Source organism: Phodopus roborovskii, unplaced genomic scaffold, assembly GCF_943737965.1.
Source record: "Phodopus roborovskii unplaced genomic scaffold, PHOROB, whole genome shotgun sequence".
NCBI classification, from domain to species: Eukaryota; Metazoa; Chordata; class Mammalia; order Rodentia; family Cricetidae; genus Phodopus; species Phodopus roborovskii.
In genome coordinates this window covers 54657763-54680490 of record NW_026126511.1, presented here as the reverse complement: position 1 = coordinate 54680490, position 22728 = coordinate 54657763, and the positions used below count along the sequence as shown (strand labels likewise).

The following is a 22728-nucleotide window of genomic DNA, read 5'->3' as shown; positions in this document are numbered from 1 at the left end:
CTCACAATCTGGCAGGAGAAATATCTTTGTAAATAGTTTGGTGCAATGTGAGATTTGCTGTAATTGAAGAATGCTCAAATGTCTTGGAGCCACTGGGGTGGGGGTGGGATTTAAAGAACTACTTTGGAAATGTGTACTGTAGCATTTAAAGTGGATTTTGAGGGATGGTTAGAAGTCTCAACAAAGGGTGGGAAGGCAGGTTAGGGCATATAACACTTGAGATCAGAAAATCCTGTCTGGATGACATTTAGAGACAACATTAGATTACATGCGTGTACATGCATGTGCCCCCATGTGACTAGACAGCTAGGAGTATTAGTTTGCATTTGTCACTTTTATTTATCTCAAAGCGACTAAAGCTCTGGCTCAGAAAGGTATTTTTAGGGGTTTAATCTAAATTATCTAGTTATTATCAAGGTGCTTTAAGCATCAAGAGTAACGGACTATCACAAGAGTCTATTTGAAAGGAATGCTGTGGAAAAATGGGTCTGCTTCAAGAAGCCTGGCAGTGTCTGATCTTTTCCTGTAGGAAAGGTAGCATTCTCTAAACTACTGATGCAGGAACCTAGAGTGTAGGAATGCAGCTATGAGCCAGGGGACGGCACCAGACTGAGAAATGCTGGCATTTCTGGTTTATATCTGGCCTCTCATGTCGTTCTTATTGGTCTTTCATTCGATGAAGATTTTGAAGTCAGAGTCTCTCTATAAGCATTCTGTTTCCCAGGGGTTCAGCCACGAACAGTGTATGCCGTTGGCATGTGGTGAATGTTCACTGACCCAATTTCTCAGCCTGCTCTAGCCGCATACACAGAGCCTAGTGTGCTGGAGCATCAGGCAGTGATTGCTCTACGTGCTGAGGGGCGCTGCACGTAGCATATCCATGTTTTCCACAGCAACCATCTCTTTTAGTACCAAACTAAAACCAAGAGAATCTACATAACTCGATCTGAGGCCCAGAATTTGTAGATGCAATGCGGACTCAGGCCTAGCTCTTGCAGCCTCAGGCCAGCACCTGGAGGCCATCCCTACAGCATCCCCACACAGGAGCTTGTTGAGACAAGTGTTTGCTATTGCCTTTGTTTGTATTTCCAGGGATACAGTAGGACTCTTGTTTCTTAGAATCTGTGTACTATGGATTTCAATGAACCTAAATGTTCTTTTAATTGAATACATTCTACATTCTAGGCATGGGTGGGGGGGGGGGTGGGCATGAATCCCTTATACTTACACTTCTTAGACAACTGAAATCCAAGATATCTTTGTGTCAAAACAGACCTGTAAGAACAGTAGGACCCAAACTGGCATGGTTGGTTAATGTGATGGCGGAGGTTATTTCAGTGATGCCATCTCACTGTGACTAAGTCCTTGTTAGTCCTGGTTCACCCTTGCTATTTCACTTGAGGTTATGGAGATGGGAGATTTCTTGATTTTCCTTCCAGCTTCTTCCCATTTGAATTATTGAGACCCAGTGATGTTCTCTAGTGTTCATCGATGCAAACTCACCATGGTGGACCAAGTAGGTCTTTTTTTTTTCTATATGTCCTGATGTGGGCGCAGTATCATTTAGTACTGAAGGTCATTTTTGATCCAAATACAGTCCTCCATCCATTTCATGGGGGATTGATTCCAAACCCTCCTTGGATATTCAGGTCCTTTATATAAAATGGCATAGTATTTGAACAGGACCTACATACATTGTAATTTTAAGCCATCTCTAGATGACTTGTGATAAATACTGTTGTGTACATATTATGGAATACATATTATGTGTACATATATGTTGTGCTATTATTGTTTAAGGAGCAATGACAAGGAAAATGTCTGTATGAGGTCAGTACACAGAATGTCCCCCTCCCCCCACATGTTTTGTTCTGTGGTTGGTTAAGTGAATAGAGTGGAAGGGAACCATTTATGTTCATGGATGGTTATGAGGTTAACTCAAGGATCCTGAGTATTATCTTTCCCATCTCTTCCTTTTTCAATGAAATCAAGCAGCAGCAGCCCTTCTAGAACTTGTTTCCTGAGATCTTCCCATGCCTATGTGACTGCAGATAAGAAAGGCTGGCCAGAGGAAGGGTCAGGTTATGTTGGACAGCGCTCTCTGCCCTGACACCGGCTACACTGGGGCGACTTTTGAACAAGCAGGATAGTTTTTTGTGTTGATGGAGCAGGATAACCTAGGAAATGGCAAAGTGTCATCGAATCTACTAATTCGTTTTTCTGTTGGTTTGTTCCAAATTCCTTTGATGGGAAATGTTCAGACATGTTCCATTCAGAATCTCCAAAGAATGCAGTTCATAGGCAGGAAATGAAGAGGTTCATTTCTTGAATGATAACAAATATTGGGCATGTTCTGGGAGCATTATCTCATGGTTCACAAGTGTGTGGTCAGTTTTCAGAAGGCTTAGTAATAATTCTTAGCTGATCAAGGGCATTATTTTGGAAGATCATTTTAGTTCACAGTGTCCTTATTTCAGAGGCCAGGAGTAAGGTTTTAATGGATTGCTAACACAAGATAGCAAGTGACAGATCAGGCAAGTCAGGAAAATCTCATCTCACACATATACATGTTAGGAGTGTGCATTCATGGGCTGTAGCTCAGTTGTTGGGATGATTGATAGATATGTACAAGGCCTGCCTTCAACTCCCAGCACCCCATAATGGGGTGTGGTAGTACCTGCTAGCTATTCCAGTACATAGAAGGTAGGAGTTCTAAGTCATTTTTTTTTTGTGGCTAAGCAGAGATAAAGGGCGGCTTGCGCTACATGAGACCCTGTCTAAAAAACTGTGGCCATTGCTTTTGTGAATAAAAGCTATTTTAACCAGAGTTAGCCACATGGTAGAGAAAGTTTGTAATACAGTAGTATTACAGGTAGGACTTTGGAGGAATGTTTTTCTTGTACCTTGTTTTTATTTCATGACTCATATGTTTCTTTTGTGATCAGGTTTCTGGCCTTCAGGTGCTGAAAAATCATCTTTTGATCTTGTAGGTTTGGGATTTTGCTTTAGTTAGGGTGACATTATTGAGCAGGGCAGAGTAGCAACTTGACTGAGGTACACTTAAGACATGTCAGCTTGCTGCAGAGTAGGTGCACCTGACCTGGGGCTTCTCCAAGTATTGTGAAGGGTTTTCTTCCTGTTTGTGCTGCTGGAGACTAAATGTTGGCTTCTCCCGTGCTAGGCAAATGTCCTGCCACCAAGCCACATCCCAGGTGGGGACAGATATAATCATGAGCTTCTTCTGAAAGGTTGGAGGACAGTGGTTCTGGATCCAGGGGATAGGCTAAGGAATGGCTTTTCTGCAGGCGCAGGAGCCTTCCAGGGGACAGGTGCTCTTCCATACCTAACTGCTGCCTCTACCTACCTACCCCCTACCTTACTGCTGTTTCCTGTTCCATATTAGCCCCTCTGCTCCCTGCTCTGACAGATGCTAGATGGGGAAGGCCTGAGAGAGTGGTTTGGGAAGTTTGATAAAGCTGTCACTGCCGAAACGGAAATTCTGGGAAGTCAGTCACTCAGTTAGTGTCCCAAGTTCCTGCCAATATTTAAAACAAAGTCTTGAATGTAGTATGTATCCAATTAAATGTTAGATGAATGTGTTTCCAGTGAGATTCCAAATCTCTCTTCCTTTTTCTTTTTGTTTATAGTAGTTTTATTCATAATTTTCCATACTTGGAAGCAACTAAGATATACTTCAACAGATAAATGGGTAAGTAAGCTTTGGAGTGGCCTGAGAATGCTCTGGTATTTCTAGATAACAGAATGTTACTCAGCAATAAAAATAGATGAGCTTTTAAACTATGAAAAGAAATGCAGAAAGCTTAGACATATATTACTGAACAATTTTTTTTCTCTTTCTTCCTTCTCCCTACCTTCCTGCATGTCCTCTCCTTCTTCTTGGCATTTAATTTCTGATTAGCTCTTTGGAACTAAGAGAGTTGACACAATATTTGAATGTAAGAGTCTTTTCTGGATAGTTCCTGTTAGAGAACTTTATAGTGATTATATCTGTAACTGATTTTTGCTTGAAAGACTACATTTGATGATGATCCCTAGGGATTAAAAATAAACTGGATGCTGGGCAGTGGCACACACCTTTAATCCTAGCACTTGGGAGGCAGAGGCAGGAGGATCTCAGTGAGTTCAAGGCCAGCCTGGTCTACATACAGAGTAAGTTCCAGAACAGCCAGGGCTACACAGAGAAACCTGTCTCAAACAAAACAAAGCAAAACAAACAAACAAATACAAAACAAAAATAAATGGCATCTGAGTAATTCTTGCATATGTTTGTCTACACAGTAGGTCTACACACAGAGTGTTTTTTATCCCCGTGCTTTCCTGGCTGCCTCCTGCTTCTCCCACTCCTGAGTCTTGGTGTATAAATGGAAGCCCAATGAGTGTGTGAGTTGGGATATGCAAGAAGAACGCAGCAGGGTTAGGGATGGTAGAAACAGAGGCCTGTGACCTTCATGTCTTCGGCTTCTCCCACTCTGCTTTCCTTATAAACCCAGATACTCCTTGTCACCCCATCTCAGCTCTGTTCTCCATTAGACCCAAACTACCCTTTGATTGGAGCCTGCTTCTTAAATTGCTTTTGAACCACAAGACACCATTCATAGTTCCTGATGCATTCTGTTATTCACTATTGACTGAGTGAGAGTGAGTAGCACATTGCATTCGAAGTCCTTATATTCCTTCTCCTGTACACATATTCGTTCACTCACTCACTCACTCACTCACTCACTCACTCACTCACTCACTCACTCACATGCTCTCTCTTTCATTCAGTCACTTTACTCACACACATTCACTCTTATGTGTTCACTTGGCTACACACATTTGGATATACTTTCTCATACTCAACTCACAGCTTTCTTTCAACACTCGGTAAACATTATTGACAGCCTATCACTGCTGACACATGGCTTGCTACTTCAGTGGAATTGGCATAATTGCTAAATTTTGCCTATAACCCTCAAATCTGCATTTGTCTCACTTTCATGCTTGTTTGCAGGCCATGTGCAGAGAAGGAAAAACAGGGAGTCTCCCCCATACTTACATTCCTAGCTGAGGTCAAAGGTCAAGCCCTGCCTTCTTGCACAGGCTTCTCTGCAGGGCATCTGTTTAGTGTTGTGCATTTTTTATTCTGTGCCTTTTGTTGATGATTTTGCCTCATAAAATGTCCTCGGTGAGTGCTGAAGAGCTGCCTAGTGCTGATAGCCGCCCCAAAGGGTGTGTATGATGTGTTCTGTGAAGCACACTTGTGTATTAAAGACGCTTCCTTGAGGCTTGATTTTGGTGACATTGGCTGTGGGTCAGGTGGTCATGAAGCTACAGCATACATTAAGTAAGTGATTTTAAATAGAAACACACATGAAATGTGTTGGTAGGTTAACAAAAGTGCTGTAGCAGGAAGCCCATGGGAACCTCACCCTATGTTTCCCCCAGAGCAGTGCTTCAGTGTTTTGGGAGATCTTATAAACACTAACTCCTGTGAGGACTAAACACTGGCTGGATGCACAAGTGTGGTCATATTTGTACTTTGCTGTGTGGGTGAGTGATAGGAGGAACCTACAGCTTTGCGCAGGAATCACATGTGTGAACCAAGAGTTATCTGGGCTGGTGAGATGGGTCAGCTGGGAAAGGCACTTGTTGCCAAGCCTTGCAGACTGAATTTGATCCCTGGAGTCTGCAGAATAGGAGAGAACTGATTTCCACAAGTTTTTCTCTGACCATGCCATGGCACATGTGTGTCCCTCATGCCCCGGCTCACAAAATAACTAAACAAAACTAAGAAAAACAGAAAGAATCATGATTTGGTATGATAAGTGTTCCAGTACAATTGGATGTAAAAACTCTTGGGATTTTGCAGGAAGCTTAGCTGGAGGAGATGTGGCAGAGGAGGTTGAGAGAAACAGGGCTGGTGTTCCTAGCAGAAGCAAAGGGACTTAGTTGTAATGCTTGAAAACAGTGGCTGCCAACAGGGCCCTGATTCCTCTCTCTGCTGGTATCAGCTGATTTGAGAGGCTTCTGTGTTGACATTTGGAGGGTCCTCCCCTGTCAACATCATACTATTGAAGGATGTTGCCTCTGTGTGATCCAATGGCTCATCTAGGAGATGCCTTCAAGCCTGGGGGGGGGGGGGCACTGGTACCCCATCTGACACAGCAGGGTGGGGGGCTTACTCCATTGGAGTCAAGTGGGAGCCATTGCCCTGGGGTGGCCTCTGAAGTGCTAGGCCACATGTCCCTGCTGTGCCTCCACAGGAATCACCTTGAAGCTGTGAGGAAACATCATTTGTCAGCCTGTCAGCCTGCTGTGCCTCAGAGGCACTGTGACAATCTACTCAGAGGGAAAAAAAAATGCCTGCATTCTTGACACCCCTTACTTTGGAGAACTCCCCCTGGATTGCAAGGTTATGGTGTTAACTGGAAAGGGCATACTCAGAGCTACCAACTTTTTTACTTTCTATAAATGCTTAAAATCCAGACAGTGGTTGATTCCCCCTTAATCAGATTTTAAAAAGTTTACTCATTGAAATGCCCATTGAAGTTTATGTGTCCTTTGTAAGGAAGTGCTGGAAAATCAATACAGTATTCAAGGTCATTCCAAGGACATCCCTCTCCTCGTGGCGCATAATGTGATTGCCTCACAGAGTGCCAGGCGACTGTGGCCTGCCTGGCTGCCCTGTGGCATTGGCCTTCTTAGTGTCACCCACAGCCACCTGAAAGGAGCTTGCCTATATTCCTTTTCATCCCCCCCATCTCTTCCTGTTCAGGCTATTCTTTCATTTTCTACGTTACAGTGTTTCAGACATGTTATGTATCCCAGTTATGTTAAGTGGGCTTGTAACTTTTCTCTTTCTGTCTTTCAAACTGATTTCTATTTGTGTGCTTTGTGGGAGGTTCTGGTCTTTGCTTCATTTATGAGCATCTAGAACATGGATGTTAAGCATGGAAAAATGGAAGGCTAAGGCTTAGAGTCTTAGTTCTGTTGCTCACCAGCTGTGCAAATATAGGTCATGTTCTATCATCCATCCATCCATCCATCCATCCATCCATCCATCCATCCATCCAGTCTTTGATAGTTGCATGCATGTATAATTGATCATGTTTACCCCATCGTCCTCCCTTGTTCCCCTTCTACTCTGTTGAACCCTTTCTATTTCCCAATAGGTCTCCTTCTTACGTCCATATTTTACCTGACCTCCCCAGTTTAACAGAGTTATTTGTATGAGCATAGATGGGACATTATTTACAGGCACATGGTCTCTTCCCTGTGACTATACTCCTGGAGAAAGTGACTGCCCCTAGCCCAGCAACTGTTAACTGCCCATTTCTGAGCTGAGGCCTATGGCAAGGGCTGATGATAGTGGTTCTATAGCACTGTTTTGACCACAGAGGAGACAATGCCTGTGATGTGACTAGCTTAGCACTGGTTCCCATGTGACAGTGCTGTGTCTGTACCCTCTGATGCTCCCCACTGCATGAGAGACTGATGCCTTGTGTTTCTCTAAAGTTGAGATCTGAGGACTCATGACTTAGCCAATTTATTCTTTAAATGACAGCCATAGCACCAGTGTTTAAAGATTCTCTAAAAAACAGTTTTTAAAGATAATGTTAGTTTACTAATGCACACACACACACACACACACACACACACACACACACACACACACTCTCACACACCAGAGTAGAGTTTGACATCTGGTGTCTTCTATTGATTTCCATTTTAGTTTTTAGACAAGATCTCTCACTGAGCTTGGACCTCACTGATTGGTCAGACCAGCTACCCAGCAAGCCTCAGGGATCCTTTTGTTCTTGCCTTTTCAGTGCTAGGGTTATAGGTGTGTGCCAGGCCTGGCTGTCACATGGATTCTGGGGACTGGTCTTGGATCCTCTCACTTACATTTACCAACCGAGTCTCCTCCCCTGCCCAGTAGTTTATTCTCATATGTAACTGTTATTATTTTATCTACTTAAATAAAGAAATTTATTAGGGATTTCGTTTACTTTGTAATTTTTCTTTGCTATTTAAAATTTTTTTTTTATATATTGATGAACTCACTAGGCTCCCACAGTAACCAGTATAACTACCAGAATCATTTCTCTGGGTTAAAGTACTGTTTAATTTGTTTAAAATTATTAATTTATTTGCTTGTGTATTTGTTTTGAGACAGGTTAGCTTCAAATACATGACAATCTCCCTGCCTCTCAAGAGCTGGAATTATAGACATGAACTATTTTGCTCTGTAGACAGACTTTTTTTTTTGGTTATCAGCTCACAAAAATTGACACAGAGGCTTATTATTAATTATGAAAGTGTGACCATTAGCTTAGGCTTGTTTCTAACAAGCGCTTATAACTTAAATTAACTCATATCTTTTTTAAAAATTTAATTTAGAATCAACCTTACATATCAATACCAGTTCCCTCTCCCTCCCATCCTTCCATGTTCCCCACCGATTCCCCCATCCCACCCCCATCTACTCCCCAGGGAGGGTGAGGCCTTTCAATGGGGGATCGTCCAAGTCATTTGGGGATGGCCTAGGCCCTCCTCTGTGTATCTGGGCTGAGAGAATATCCCTCTGTGGGGAGTGGGCTCCTAAAGTCCTTTTTTGCACTAGGGGTAATATTGGTTCCACTGTCAGAGGCCCCGTAGATTGCCCAGGCCTCCTGACTGGCACCCACATTCAGAGGGCCTGATGCAGTTCAATCTGGTTCCCCAGCTTTATGACTGGCATCTGTGTGCTCTCACTTGGTCAGGTCAGCTGTTTCTGTGGGTTTCTTTAGCACTTAATCTTTAATATACATTCTTTTACATGGCTCTGTTACCTTTACTCTCTATCCCATACTGCTTCCTCTGCATCTCCTGGTGTCTCCACCCTTGGTCTTCCCAGCATCCTCTGTGTCTGGAAATTCTGCCTAGCCATTGGTCATTCAGCTTTTTATTAACCAATCAGAGTGACATACCTTTACCCATTGTAATCAAGTACCTTGCAACATTTCTCAGCTCAGCACATTTAAAAGGGGACCCTGTGGATTCCTAACGGGTGTTCCTGACTCTTGCCTGCTCTTGGGACCCTTTTCCTCCTACTGGGTTGTCTTGTCCAGCATTGATATGTAACTTGTTATGTATCTTGTGTAACTTGTTATGCCATGTTTGGTTGATATCCCTGGGAGACCTGCTCTTTTCTGAAGGGCAACAGAAGAGGAGTGGATCTGGGGGAGAGGTGAGGTGTGTGATGGCGGATTTGGAGGAGTGGAGGGAGGGGAAACTGTAAGGAGTAAAGTTTTTCCTCCCGCGGGTCTTGTCCCGCCGCCGCACCAGCTCCAATTAACACACCGAGACTCTATATTTGATATAATGTTGTTGGCCAGGTACTAGTTTCTTATTGGGTAGCTCTGTCTTAATTATTAACCCATTTCTATGTATTTCCACATGGTCTCATCTTACCGGGGAGAGGCGGCTGGCAGATCTGCTCTCTCCAGACTCTCCATCTTGACTCCTCCTTACTACTTCCTCTTTCCTCCTTGTCTCCCTCCTATCTTCCTTTCCTATTGGCCAACAGTGCTTTATTCATTAACCAGTTGAGAAACATATATACATAATGACATCTCCCATCAGGAAACTGTGGTTGTGATGTATGGTATGAGAGAAGAATACATTTAAAAAAAAGGAAAAAAAAAAAAAAAAAAAAAAAAAGAAAAGAAAAGAAAGCAGGCTGAGAAAGACATGAAGAGCAAGCCAGTGACCAGCATTACTTCCTCCATGGTCTCTGCATCAATTCCTGTCTTCAAGTTCCTGCCCTGCTTGAGTTCCTGTCTTGCCAGCCTTTGATGATGAACTGTGATATGGAAATGTAAGGGGAAAACTGACCCCTCACCAACCCCTCCCCCCAAAAAAAAGGTTCTTGTGAAATTATGTATTTAGGATCTTGGAATAACAGGATGACTTGATAGTACCAATTAGATCTGGAAGTTTAGTTATACCGTAGAAGACAGAAGGGTCTCATGACAAGCAGACACAGTTCTGCAAGTGTGGAGATGAGGACAGATTTTATATATTACAAAACAAGGCTGGGTAGAAGGATTTGGCTCCAAAGTAATCTGGACTGACCTGAGCATTATGGAAACCAGGAGTTGGGGATTCAAGGAGCAGAGAGATTGCCAAGAACAGGCTCCCTTCCCATCCAGTCTGAGCAGGATTCCCTGTGGGTATGGGTGGGGTGGGGGTACCAGAGGTGCCCAATTTCCAGTTAGAGGTGCTGGAAAATCTAGTAGTCCTGTGGAGATAGTGCAGATTGACCTGGGGTCATTGGCATCATCAGATCTCTTTGGTGGTGTCTTTACTATGCCTTGTGCACATACCCTGCACTTACATATTGCTAACCTTTTACTATCTCATGGGTTTAAGCTCTCACAGGCAGTTCATGTTACAGGGAGGTTCACTGGCCAGGAGGACAGCTCCTTTTGGGAGCATGTTCCTTGAGGCTAGTGTGGGGAAAAGATGGAAAATGTAAGGGAAGTCTCAGCAATCACAGTCACAAGGTACTTATCCTCCAGCTAGCTTCCCAGGGAGAAATCTGGGGTGTTCCTTGTGACAAAGTGGCTCCCTCCTTCTGTGTCATGGCTCATCTTTGAGGCATGTTTTCCAGGCTACTTTCAGTCAGCACTTCTGGGCTGCAGTCCCTCCCCCTCCATTGAACATCGGAGGCAGTACGTTTTGTCTTTTTTTGTCTATTTTTTGGCCCCTTGGAAGTTTCCTATTTATTGTATCTCTTCAGAGTTACCATGAAAGCACTGTGCTGTTCCTAAGACTCAATCATTATCGTCTTAGACTCAGAGGGGTCTATTGGGGCTGGGGTGTAGTTATGGCAAGGCTCATACCTAGCATTCTGTGAGGCACTGGCTTCCATCCCCAGACCTGAGCCTTAGAAATCTCTTTGTAAAATGCCCTTCTTTTACAGAGAAATAAATTGAAGTCTCATCAGTTAGCTCCATGACAATATGTTTCTGGAAGGTGCATGCCTCTACTGGGGGAAATTCTGTGTATTTTTCAGTCCTTCAGAATTTATCTTTGGGCTTATATTGTCATTAAATCTGCTGATCTTTCAAGCCCTTTCCTTTTATTTCTGCAAACTGTGTGCTGAATTTAAACCGCTTTGTTTATCTTGGAAAGCCTCTTCATTTTTCATTTTTTGAGTTCACCTCCCAGCAAAATATCTGATGGTTATCACAGAGACCAAGTAGTTGTTGGACTCATCTGTCTTTGTCTAGTGTCCTCCTTCTTTCTTTCACTTACCTCTCAGCCTCTTAGCTTTGTTTTCCTTCGTTGTCCATCAACCTGGCCCTTCAAGGGCATCTGCACTCAGTTCTCACCAAAGAACATTTCACTGATATATTTATAGCTTTTACATATCATTTGTATGTTTTAAGTGGTCATTGAATGATGTCACTCCTCATACCAGGTGTAGTCTCAAGTGAGGAAATATGTCCTATGATTTGTTTTTCATCTTAGTGTTCTAAGATCTAAAAAGAAAAAGAAAAAAAAAACTATCAACTTTTTCTGTAGGTGTGTTTATAGAAGCATTAGAGTCACATCCGCTGTGTATTAGCACAAGTCTAAATGCTCCTTAAAGCAAAACACAAACTAAACTTTCTAAACTCATGTTTTGTTCCACGTGGAGCAAGGCTTTCTCTGTGCAAATATCTCTTTGAAAATGTGCAGAAAGTTTATGAGCTGTGCGATTTGCTAAACAAAGATTCATTTTTATAAGCAGCTTCTAAGGAAGGCCCCTGAACAGTCTCACTCATGCTATTTGGCAGAGCAGATCTGTCCTTGGCAGCTTATGTATTGCCACATGGCAGGCCAGCCTGACACATGGGAGATGTGTGTGTGTGTGTTTGTGTGTGCATGTGCGTTCAGTGTCTCTGTATACATGTGTGCTTGTATCCTGATTCGAATTAGGACCTTGGTTGTTTCCTAAATACTGACGTGATTTGAAGATTTTTTTAAAAATTAAATTTAAAAAATTATTTTTTAAAAATAATTCTGATCATATTCTTTCCCTTCCCCCAATCTTTCCAGATCCTACAGACCTCCTTACCTCTTTCTCCCTCTCAGAAAAACAAATGAAGCACAGTTAAACAAAACCCCACAAGAAAAAAAAATACACCAAACCATAGCCAAAAAAAAAAAAAAAAAAAAAAAAAAAAGCGCAAAAAGATCATGGAGTCTGTTTTGTGTTGGAAAACTACTCATGGGCATGGGGCCTGCCCTGGATTGATACACCTAGTTTCACTCCATTGGAGAAAACTGGTTTTCCCTTTCCTAGCAGGCACCAATTGCAAATAGCTTCTTGGTCAGGGGTGGGGTTTTGCACTTAATTCTTGGGAAACTTTGAAGCTGGAAAGTACAAGTTTTTGTTTCCTTTTTTATTCATTCATTTTCTTTTTTGTTGGGAAGAATGAAGAGATAATAGTAATTCTTAATTATATATATGTATCTTATAGAATTCAAAATACATAAAAACACATTTCTCTATTAATATTAATTCATTAAATTTTTTGAGATGGGAATCTCATTGTGATGTCCAGGTTGACCTAGAACTCTTGGGCATAAGCCATGTTTTCACCTTAGTTGTTTCCCAAGTGTCATTGTAGGTGTAGACCACTGTGCTTGGCTTACATTTATATTTTAATCAATATATAAGAACATAAAAATTGTACATTTTTAGGAGGTACCATGAATACTATCTGTTTTATTTGTGTGTGTGTGTGTGTGTGTGTGTGTGTGTGTGTGTGTGTGTGTGTAATTGAAGTTGAACCCAGGACTTTGTACATGCTCAGTAAGCACTACCTCACTATAAAACAAACATGTATCTCAAGCATGTATCTTCTGATGGTAAATCATCGCCATCCTTCCTTCTTGCTTTTTTGAAATCTACAGTGTCTTTTGACTATCCAACCAACTGACTGTATAGAGCCTCTCTCCTACCTACCTGTGACTACACTCATTGGTCAACAGCCTCCTCATTCTTCCCCTTCCTCATATAGTCCTGATATAGTTTGGTAAGACAAAAGGAAAAATTGGCTATTTATGTTGACCTGCATGCAACCAACTCCATTGTTCCCATAATTCCAGAGGTAATAGAGATGGTCAGGAATTGAAATCCAGGCAGGTCCACCCAGAATGCCGAGGAATTTGAACTGGTTTTGAGAAAGGAGACTTAAGGTGGGGCACATTGTGGGCACAAGGGGGTTGGCTCTGTATTGGAGCATGTAACAACATAAGAGGAGGCGCCCTCCCACTCTTCTTCCTGAGTGCTTGCTTTCCATCTAGTTGGGGACTTGTCCCAGGAGAGAACAGCTAAAAGACCTGGCTTCTTATTAATGGCCCTTTTGTCATTATATTTAATCACCCTGGCCCTCACAACATCTCCCATTAAGGCTTTACTGCTGTATTATTAATGAGAAAGAGTCATTGTGGTTAAGGGAGGTTTAAATACCTCGACTGTAACAAACAGTAGATATGAGAATGAATGACTACAGCAAAGTCATTAACTCCGGAAACGTTCGGGGAGCTTTGCAATTAAGTCATTGTCATGCATTTCCCTGCTCTGGTGGTTTATATTGTAGTAGCCAGCTGTTTAAGGGACCATGGAGTTGAGTAATGCAGTCATTTACATAGCATGGGTAAAAGCTATGGCATACATTCATGTGGAAATCATGCTTTGAAAAAGCACCATGCAAGTCTGTATATTTGCAAAATGAACTATTACTCTGTTTTAAATGTTGTAACATCTTTCTCTCTCTTTTAAAAGCAGCATAGATTCAAATTGAGCATAACAGTGCCTGTGTGTATTACCCAGTTTCATGTTGTCTAATATTTTAAATTGGCATCTAGATGTCTGTGTCTTAAAGGGTGCTTAGGCATTCTCGACTGTACTATAATTTTCACTGTATTATCTCATACTTTGCTTTAAACAGGAATGGTAAAAGTTTTGAAGTTTTAATTTTAGTTTCTCCCATTGCTCGGAATTTGATGACATAAAATGAAAAGAGGTTTCCATAGCTGCTAACATTCACCAGATTTTGTTCCAGAGCATGGACTTTAGTAGACTTTTGAATTAAATCCACATTCTCCACCCAAGTCTAGTGATAAAATCCAATAGTTCAAAGATAGGTATGCCATAAACAGCTATAGTTAAATAATCTAAAAAAATTTAAAACATGGAAATACAATAAAACAAGAATTGATCACTTTATAGTGGAATACTCTATAAACTGTCTGCATTGGAAACATGTGGTGAGTTTTAAAACATCTGCGTTCTATAATTCTAAAAAGTGTATAGTTTATTTGAAGGCCCACACTCCTCTTGTGCCCACATGTAAAAAGACAGGTTAATACATTTTTTTCTAGTGTTCCAATTTGCATTTGTTTATCTATTTTTAATTAAAGATACTTTTGGAATCTTTGCCTCAACTAAGTATTCATCACTTACAACTTAAGTGTGCTCACACTTGAGAAAGTATGAATTTTGCTAGTCTGCCTAAGACAAAGATGGCACAGTGATACACTCCCTGTTGAAAGAGAGAAGTCATTGGTGACATGTCCGAGGTATAGGGAAGTGCCATGGCCTTTTATTATGGAAATCTTAATTTTGATGAAGAGCAGCTTGTCAGAGCAGGACAGCAGGTGTGACGTGACTGCAGCAGTCAGGACACACTGTTGGTTTCATAGTTCAGTGTCAGTGTAACCGCTGTTACCATGTAGCTGAAACTAAAGCCCTCTGTTGTAGAACACCACTGATCTGACCCCCAGGAAATGTTGGAGGTGTTGGACTGTTTTAAAGTTGAACAAACACCATGTTTGCCCAGAGAGTTATGTGTATATAGGCAATGCTAACTGACCAGTCGGTGAGGGAGAAAGCCATACCATCTGAGCTGTGCAAGTGTTAGTTCTACCTCTCAGCTTACCTTATATTTTAAGGAGTTTTTCATAGTTTTAGAAATGTGCCATGTGAATCTTCTGGCCGTGTAGACATTTGTTTATGTTCTCTGCTTTATTTTGCTCTCTTCCTCTTTCTCTTGCAAAACTAATAGTGTGCGTTTAAAATTACACATGATGGTACAGACAAAAGGAAGCCTGTGAGACTCTGAAGAGTTTGTGTTCCATTCCCAGATACAGCCTGCTGCTGTATCCAGCTCTTTCCTCAGGTGACATCCTGAGGTTGGTGGTTGGTGGCCCTTTGGGAAGTGGCACCCCATGTCCCACAGGTGAACAAAGCCGCAGGATCCTCAGGGCTGGCAGTGAGAAGCAGAGAGAGTCAGGTCCTGAGGGGGCGGTGGCTGAGTAGGGCTTCTGGAAATATCCTATGCCTAAGCCTTCACCACTGTAATGATGAGAGGCCATGGTCCGGAAGGGATGCTTCACCTCCCCTTTGGGCTTATTGCCCCCACACATTTAACTGGAAAATGACATGATCTGCATTCCATTTGCTTCATTTCTGAGAAGTTCTGATGAGAGGTCCCTAATAATGTCAGGGACACTGTTGGTCTTGAGGGTCCTTACTATAGATTGAGCATCTGTAAGAAGTGGTGGGAATTCTTGGGGACAAAAGTTTTGGATTATTTGTAGAGATGTGACCGGTTGAACATTTCCCCCTTCTCTCTCTTTCGGTTTCTGTTTCCTTCCTTCCTAAAGTTCTTCAATCCTTCCTTCTTTCCTTCCTCCCTTTGTTCCTTCCTTCTTTTTTTTTGGAGACATGGTTTTTCTGTGTGACTCTATCATGGAGCTCACCCTGTAGACCAGGCTGGCCTTGAACTCACAGAGATCTACCTGCCTCTGCCTCCCCAGTGCTGGGATTAAAGGCACATACCACTATGCCTGGCCAGTTGAGCATTCCTAATGAAAAAGTATGAAAAACTCTGAAATACGAAACTTCATGAGGGCCAACACCATGTCCCCAAAATTCAGATCCTAATAGAATTCTAGATTTTCAGTTAGGGATGCCGGGTCTTAAGACTTGGGGAAAGCCATGAATGGGTGTCAGTATCTCCTTAGTGAGTAAAGGGTGAAATTGAGGTGTGAGACAAGTCTTTTCCCAGGGTGTGAACCAGCTCTGAGCAGCTGACCCATCTCTGCCATAAGGAAGACCTCCATGCCTCAGGGCAAAAAGAGCAGGAGCTGCTGCTCAACCCTGGCTCCCAACAAGGAGAAACCATCCTGCATTTTTAAAATAAAGATTTTGCAGTATTAGTCAGGTGATATAACTTCCAGGGGAGAGAAAGAACCCTTAATCTGAATGCATACTTCCCATCTCCCCACCTCATCCTTTAACAACTGAAGCCTTAGCATTCAGTTCTGTTTTCTTTTATTCCATTTCATCAACTGAAAAAAAAAAAATAAACTCACACAATTGTTTTGGAAATTTTCTGAATTTGTTTTTAGCCAGGAATTAACTTTCATGTGAGGATTCTGCAGGAGTGGCTGCATTTGTCCAGAAGCCCCTTCTAGCTTTACAGGCAGACAGAGTGGAGGCCTTCTCTTTGCTGTGCACCGCACACCCCTCCCTGTGAGGTTGAGCTTCCTCAGTTGCACTCTGGGTGATGGATGATAGCTCACTTTCTGCCGTCCATTTTGTCCCTATGAATGGGGTGTGAGTGGGCTGACCTTTTTCTTTTACTTTGCCTTGTTTCAACTTACACAGTAAATTAGTCTGATGAGGTGATACTTTGTTAAAAACCTTAGAGCCGAGGGGGCACTCAGTGATAGGGTGCTTGTCTAGTATCTACAAGGCCCAACATCACAAAACCCTAATTACCAAACCAAAACAACATCAGAAACCTTGCTGATGTTTTTTGGCCACTTGGAAGAGTACTTATGAGGAAGCCAGTAAGAGCTGGCAGATGATGTTTCAGGCTTTTGGGTTAGGAAAGAGATGAGGGGGCCAGTAAGATGGGCTCAGTGGGTAAAGGTACTTGCTATCAAGGCTGAGCTCCTGACTTTACTCTCCGGGACCCACATGGTGGGAGGTGAAAATGACCTCCACACATGGGCCATGACAAGAACTGTGAATAAAAAATAAGACATGGCAGAGCAGAGCATGACTTATGTTGAATTGCCGGTTGAACTGTAAAATTTTGTCCTTTTCTCTCCAGCCCTCTTGACTTTCTAACAACTGGAGAAGATGAATCTATCCAGTTGGCTTTTCCGGAACTTAGTGTGTTAAGTCATATGCTTAAAATATGAATATAAAAGGGCATCCGTGCTTTGCTGCTATGTAAAGTGTGTTGTGTGCCCTCAGTTCTGAATGATAGGAGCAGAAGATGACAGTTGTCCCTCAGTATCTGTACAGGATTAATTCTATGACACCCCTCAAGGTACCCAGATCTGCCCCTGCTCTTCTCTTCTGTAAAATGCCATAGTCCTGCACAAAAACTATACATTATCTTTTCATAACTCAGAATCCTGAAAGCACTGTCAACACTCTAGGAACTCCTATTGTAACGTGTTTGGGAAACAGTGACAAGAAAGGCAGTACATGTTTGGTCCTCATGCAACCAGCACTCCAAATAACGTCAGTCTGTCACTGGTTAGGTCTGTGGCTGCAGAGCCTATGGGCCTGGCTTATTTCTTTTCTCACTTATCCAAAGTGCCAAGTGGACAAGTGCAAAGCAATCATTTTTTTTTTAAATCTTTTCCTATTTTTAATGATGGAAACAAAAATACACCTAAAACCTAAGCTTCTAGAAGAACAATTTGTTCTGACCATCTTGAATCGTGTTTCAGACCTTGGCCTCCTGTCTGGTCTTGTGTTTCAGAGCTGGTCTCTGAAGACATCCTTTGATGACAGTTTTGTCCAAGGAGATAGAAACAGTACTTTGGAGGAGGTAGGAGGTGATTGTGGTTATACACCTTGATGAAAGCCTTGATCATTGGCCTGTTGGTAATTTCTGTCTCTCCTGTGCTTCTGCCAATTTGCTGAGGGTAGCAGTCAATTGCAGCTACAAGAGTATGGCTATCGGGACAGCCTGAGGTGCCATCATCAATGTTCTTCAGGACAGTGTTGCATCTGGAGTAGCATCCAGCCAGGGCCAGTACCACTTTCCCTGATCTCATGAACTTTCCCATTTGGACAGTAACCAGCAGGTACCCAGCAGAGAGGATGCAGGAGCACTCTTAAAATAAGTAACTAGAAAGGAAGGTATCCATTTTAAAGGTTTCAATTGTATGGTGATAGGAGCTAGGGGTGGAAAGGTCCCTTTCCTCCCTCCATCAGGAGCAGCCTCAATACACACTCTTCAGCCGAGTGTGTTCATTTCTGTGGGATGTGATGGATGTGTCATTTCTGGTCATGGCTGACATGACAGCATGCTCTCCACTCTGTGAGATTATAGAGCTTAGGGAGAGAAGAAGGGGACAGTATTTAAGAAGGCAGAGAGATTTTCTTGCAGTGGGGATGTGAAATTGAGACTAGCTTTCATCTTGGCATCTCTGCACCTGAGCATGGCTTATGAAATAAGGGGGCGAGAGGATTTGTTTGGAAATATTCCCCCAGTCAAGACAGAAAGCATTATGGGTATCCCTCCTTCTGACCCCCTGGCTGCACTTCTGCAGATCCAACCGCCGTGGCCTGAGAACCCGCCGCACACATTGCTGTTGTCTGTAAGCCCTGAACTAGGGCTTTAGACTTTCCCCACTATTGAGAGCTTTGTGCTGGGTATAGGGATGTAAAAAATAGATACACAAATCAAACACTTGATAGTAATAAATCGAAAAGCAATTTTGAAACAATTCTTTGGCCTATATGTAAAGATGAAACCAGTTTGCGTGCTCGTGAAGTGGATGAGCTTGTTTATGTTTATACTGAGAGTTAAGTCTTGGCTGAATATTTGTTGTGCAGACACAGAGAACTTTCAGTGCTTTTCAGAGTTGACCAGGAGTTTGGTTCCCTAATGGCCTATGCTGAGAGTGCTGCTTTGCACAAGTACATAGTACAAAATGTCAGAAGTATGTTTAGACCATTTCATAAATGGTTGGAAATTCTATTCTAATCTCAAGCCAAAATTTATTTTTTTAATAAAACTCAAGTCAGCAACTCAGGTTTTATGAAACTCAAATAACAATTTTTTAAAAATCAAACAATCTAATATAATACAATCCAAAGATATTCTAATTTGAAAAACTTTTAAGTTAAGGTGGAAAAAATGGAAAGTCTTTGTTTCTCATAATTAAATGGTTTTGTTTTTACAAGAGCAGAAAAGGTTTTATGTATGGTGAAAACATTACAGTTCACTGTACTTCACAGTCTCAGGGCTGAGCCAAGGCGCTTCAGGCCATGCTACTTGGCTCTGTGTGGCTGACAGCATGAGCGGCACATAACATGCATGATGCATTGTTCAGAACAAGGTTGCAGTGGAGTCCTGTGATGCAACATGGGAGCGTGCTGCCAGCAGCACCTCAGATTTATTTTGAATTTGAGTTTCAGTTAGTTTTGGTTGTTGCACATTTGGAGACCTTTTATGGTTGCCAATTCCTTTTGTGACCCCCATGTTCAACTGTACAATTCCAATGGGACCACACCCCATAGTTTAAGAAGATGTGTTTTCAATGAGTCTGTGTAACTACTTATCCTCCATTTACTCTGCATTAGGTATCATTAGTTATCTAGAGAGATTTTAAAGTCTGAGGGTGGATGTGGTAGGTTCCAGGCAAGCACACCATTTTTATGTAAAGGAACTTGGAGAGTCACAGGTTTGTAAGACATCTTCAGGCCAATCCTTTGTGTGTATCAGGGTACAATGGATGTCTTAAAATGTGGACTAAGAATGGTTTGCCTTAGAATTCTCCCAGGGATGGATCGATTGATTTTTGAGATAGGATTTCTTTGTGTAGCCATGGATATCCTGGAACTTACTTTGTAGACCAGACTGGATTTGAACTCTGAGATCCATCTGCCTATGCTCCCCGACTGCCTGGCTCTCCCAAGGATTTTAAAAACAGCTGTTTTGTATATTTTGAGATCAGTGTTTTAAAGGGTGAAGGCTTCCATAACTCATAAGTTGAAGACATGCCTCAGGCGAATGTACTGAACTTCAGAGAATGCTCCATGCAACAGGGTGCTCCAAGGTGTCACTCACTGTTAACACTGCAGACATCATTGGATATAGCAAGGTGGTGTTCACTTGGGCAAACCCTTCTTCCCAGGGAGGCTACTATCCAGATGCTGTGGGGAAATGAGAATGGCCAGTGGGCCAGTTGTCCTTTGAGTCAGTGTCTGATGTGGAAGAGACCAACTAGATAATGTCTAGGTATTGTCAGCAGATTGAATGTTTTCATATTCATCAAGGTGCTGCCCTTTTCTTGACTTTGCCCTTGACATTTCTACATTGAATTATAAAAAGTAATGTGAATCTTGTCTTAAAAATTCGATATTATGGTTCTTTCTCATTTCCCAAAATGTTTAAAATCTTTTGTGCTTTAGCCATCTTGAATAAGAAATTCAAATGTCATTAAGTTGATGGAGTTAAAACAGTTTTTGAAAAGTGCATTGAAGTAGTTAAAACTGGATGTTTCATTTTTGGTGGTGGATAAGTATGTACAATATATTTGATTGTGAAAATATAGAATCCAATGCGAAGCCTCACAACTTCCGTTCTGACAGAGAATCTAACTGTATAGAAGTTCACTGAATCATGTAGCTTTTGAGTTGCTAATTTCCACAAGTGGTTTTTTTCTTACTTTCAGCTTTTTAATAATAAAATTAAAATTAAAATAAAAAAGCATCCTTGATTTGGAAGTCTGAACTCTGAAATGTCCCCACATTTGAGCATTTTTCATCACTAACATGATGTCACAAGTGGAAAATTCCATATTATGAGAATTTTAATGAAAACATATGATGCAAGATTCCTTCGGGCTATGCATAGAAGGTATATTTGAAACATAAGTGAATCTTGTGCTTAGATATAGGTCCCATATCCTAGATATCTCATTATGTATATGCAAATATTTCAAAATCCAAAATAAAATAGTTTAGAAGTTTTCTGGTCTAAAGTGTTTAGAATAAAGGAGACTCAACTTGTGTCTAATAATGGAGAATATTGATTTTTAATGAGGAAGCTACATTTTGCAATGTATTTATTTCCTTTCTTCTTTTTATTTTTGACAGGAAAAACTAACACAAGAGTGTGTATTCAGAGAACAGTTTGAAGAGAACTGGTACAACACCTACTCTTCCAACCTGTATAAACACGTGGACACCGGAAGGAGATACTATGTTGCATTAAATAAGGATGGGACTCCAAGAGAAGGGACCAGGACTAAAAGGCACCAGAAATTTACACATTTTTTACCTAGACCAGTGGACCCGGACAAAGTACCTGAACTATATAAGGATATCTTAAGCCAAAGTTGACAAAGACAGTGTCTTCACTTGAGCCCTTAAAACATAACCACTATCAATGCTTTCATGCGGTGGGTTCTATTGGCTAGCAGGGCCACCATCTCAGCTCCACTGTTGCCAAACTTTGTCGCATGCATATGTATGAGGGAAGCTTGGATGGGACTTGCTGATTTACTCTGCACTTACTGGCTGGTCCTTCTGGAGGGCTGCCTGGGGCCACTTGCTTGGTTTATTGTGAAAGCAGGGGAGAGAGGCTGTATGAGAGGGTGCGAGTGCGTGAGTGAATGGAGGGGGCAGCAGCGCGCCAAGAGGACAACGGCCTGATGCATGCTGGGAAATAGACACGCTTTTACATTTTTGATCAGTTGAACTTCATCCCACATCAGCACAGCCGCCATACTTCAACTCATCAGGATTTTTGGCTGGTGGCCTGCTCAAGGGAACACTGCCTTTCCACAGGCGTGGAGGGTGCAGCCTCATTTAAAAAGACTGTCAGTTCATTCTCGCTGGTATCATAGCCCAGTGAACTTAAAGCAAAGACCTCTTAGTTTAAAAGAAAAATAAAAAAGAAAGAAGAAAAAAGAAAAAAAGAAAAAAGAAAAAAAAAAAAGAAAAAAGGTTAAATTTATTTATAGAAATTCCAAAGGCAACATTTTATTTATTTTATATATTTATTTATTATATAGAGTTTATTTTTAATGAAATATGTACAGGCCAGATAGGCATTTTGGAAGCTTTAGGCTCTGTAGGCATTAAATGGCAAAGTCTGCTATGAACCTGTGGTAACTTCATGCAAGTAGGTGTACAAGAGATTCTAATGGCCCTAATGTACTAAAGGCGACAATCTATTTTGTGCCCATATTATTGTAAACTTCTGCACATCGCTCACGACACTGAGTATTCACTCTCCAGACTGCTTGTTTCATAGCTTACCCCAGAGGATTAAAGAGAAACTGGGTCTCAGCCCTTCACTCTGTGTCTGTAATTTTCCTCTCTCGTAACTCAGTGTAACTGGGCAGTTGGAACATATGAGGGTTGGTGTATGTCTTACTTGTTTTAATCTATTGCAGAGTGTACCAAAGCTAAGCAATAACTATGCCTTTTCATTTCAGACTACTTCCATGACAACAAGACTAACATCAAACATGACACTGATTTAAAATTACCAAGGGAGAGGAAAAAATATTTATGTAGTACAGATTTCTCTTCCTCCTCTTCCTTTTCCTCCTTCTTTTTCCTCTTCCTCCTCCTCTTCCTCTTCTTTCTTTGTTCTTCTTTCCTCTCCTCTTCCTTCTTCCTCTCTCTCTCCCTCTCTC

The 22728-nt window shown here is 41.8% G+C and overlaps 1 protein-coding gene across 1 annotated transcript in view; it reads left to right on the top strand.

The window, feature by feature from the left end:
- The window catches only part of Fgf9 (fibroblast growth factor 9), a 39231-nt gene extending 16848 nt beyond the window's left edge, over positions 1-22383 (top strand). The window contains exon 3 of the mRNA XM_051195603.1: positions 21179-22383. Coding sequence (XP_051051560.1) covers positions 21179-21424 — 246 coding nt within the window. The 3' untranslated portion in view covers positions 21425-22383. The remainder of the gene's footprint in view (positions 1-21178) is intronic.
- The last annotated feature ends 345 nt before the right edge of the window (positions 22384-22728 follow it).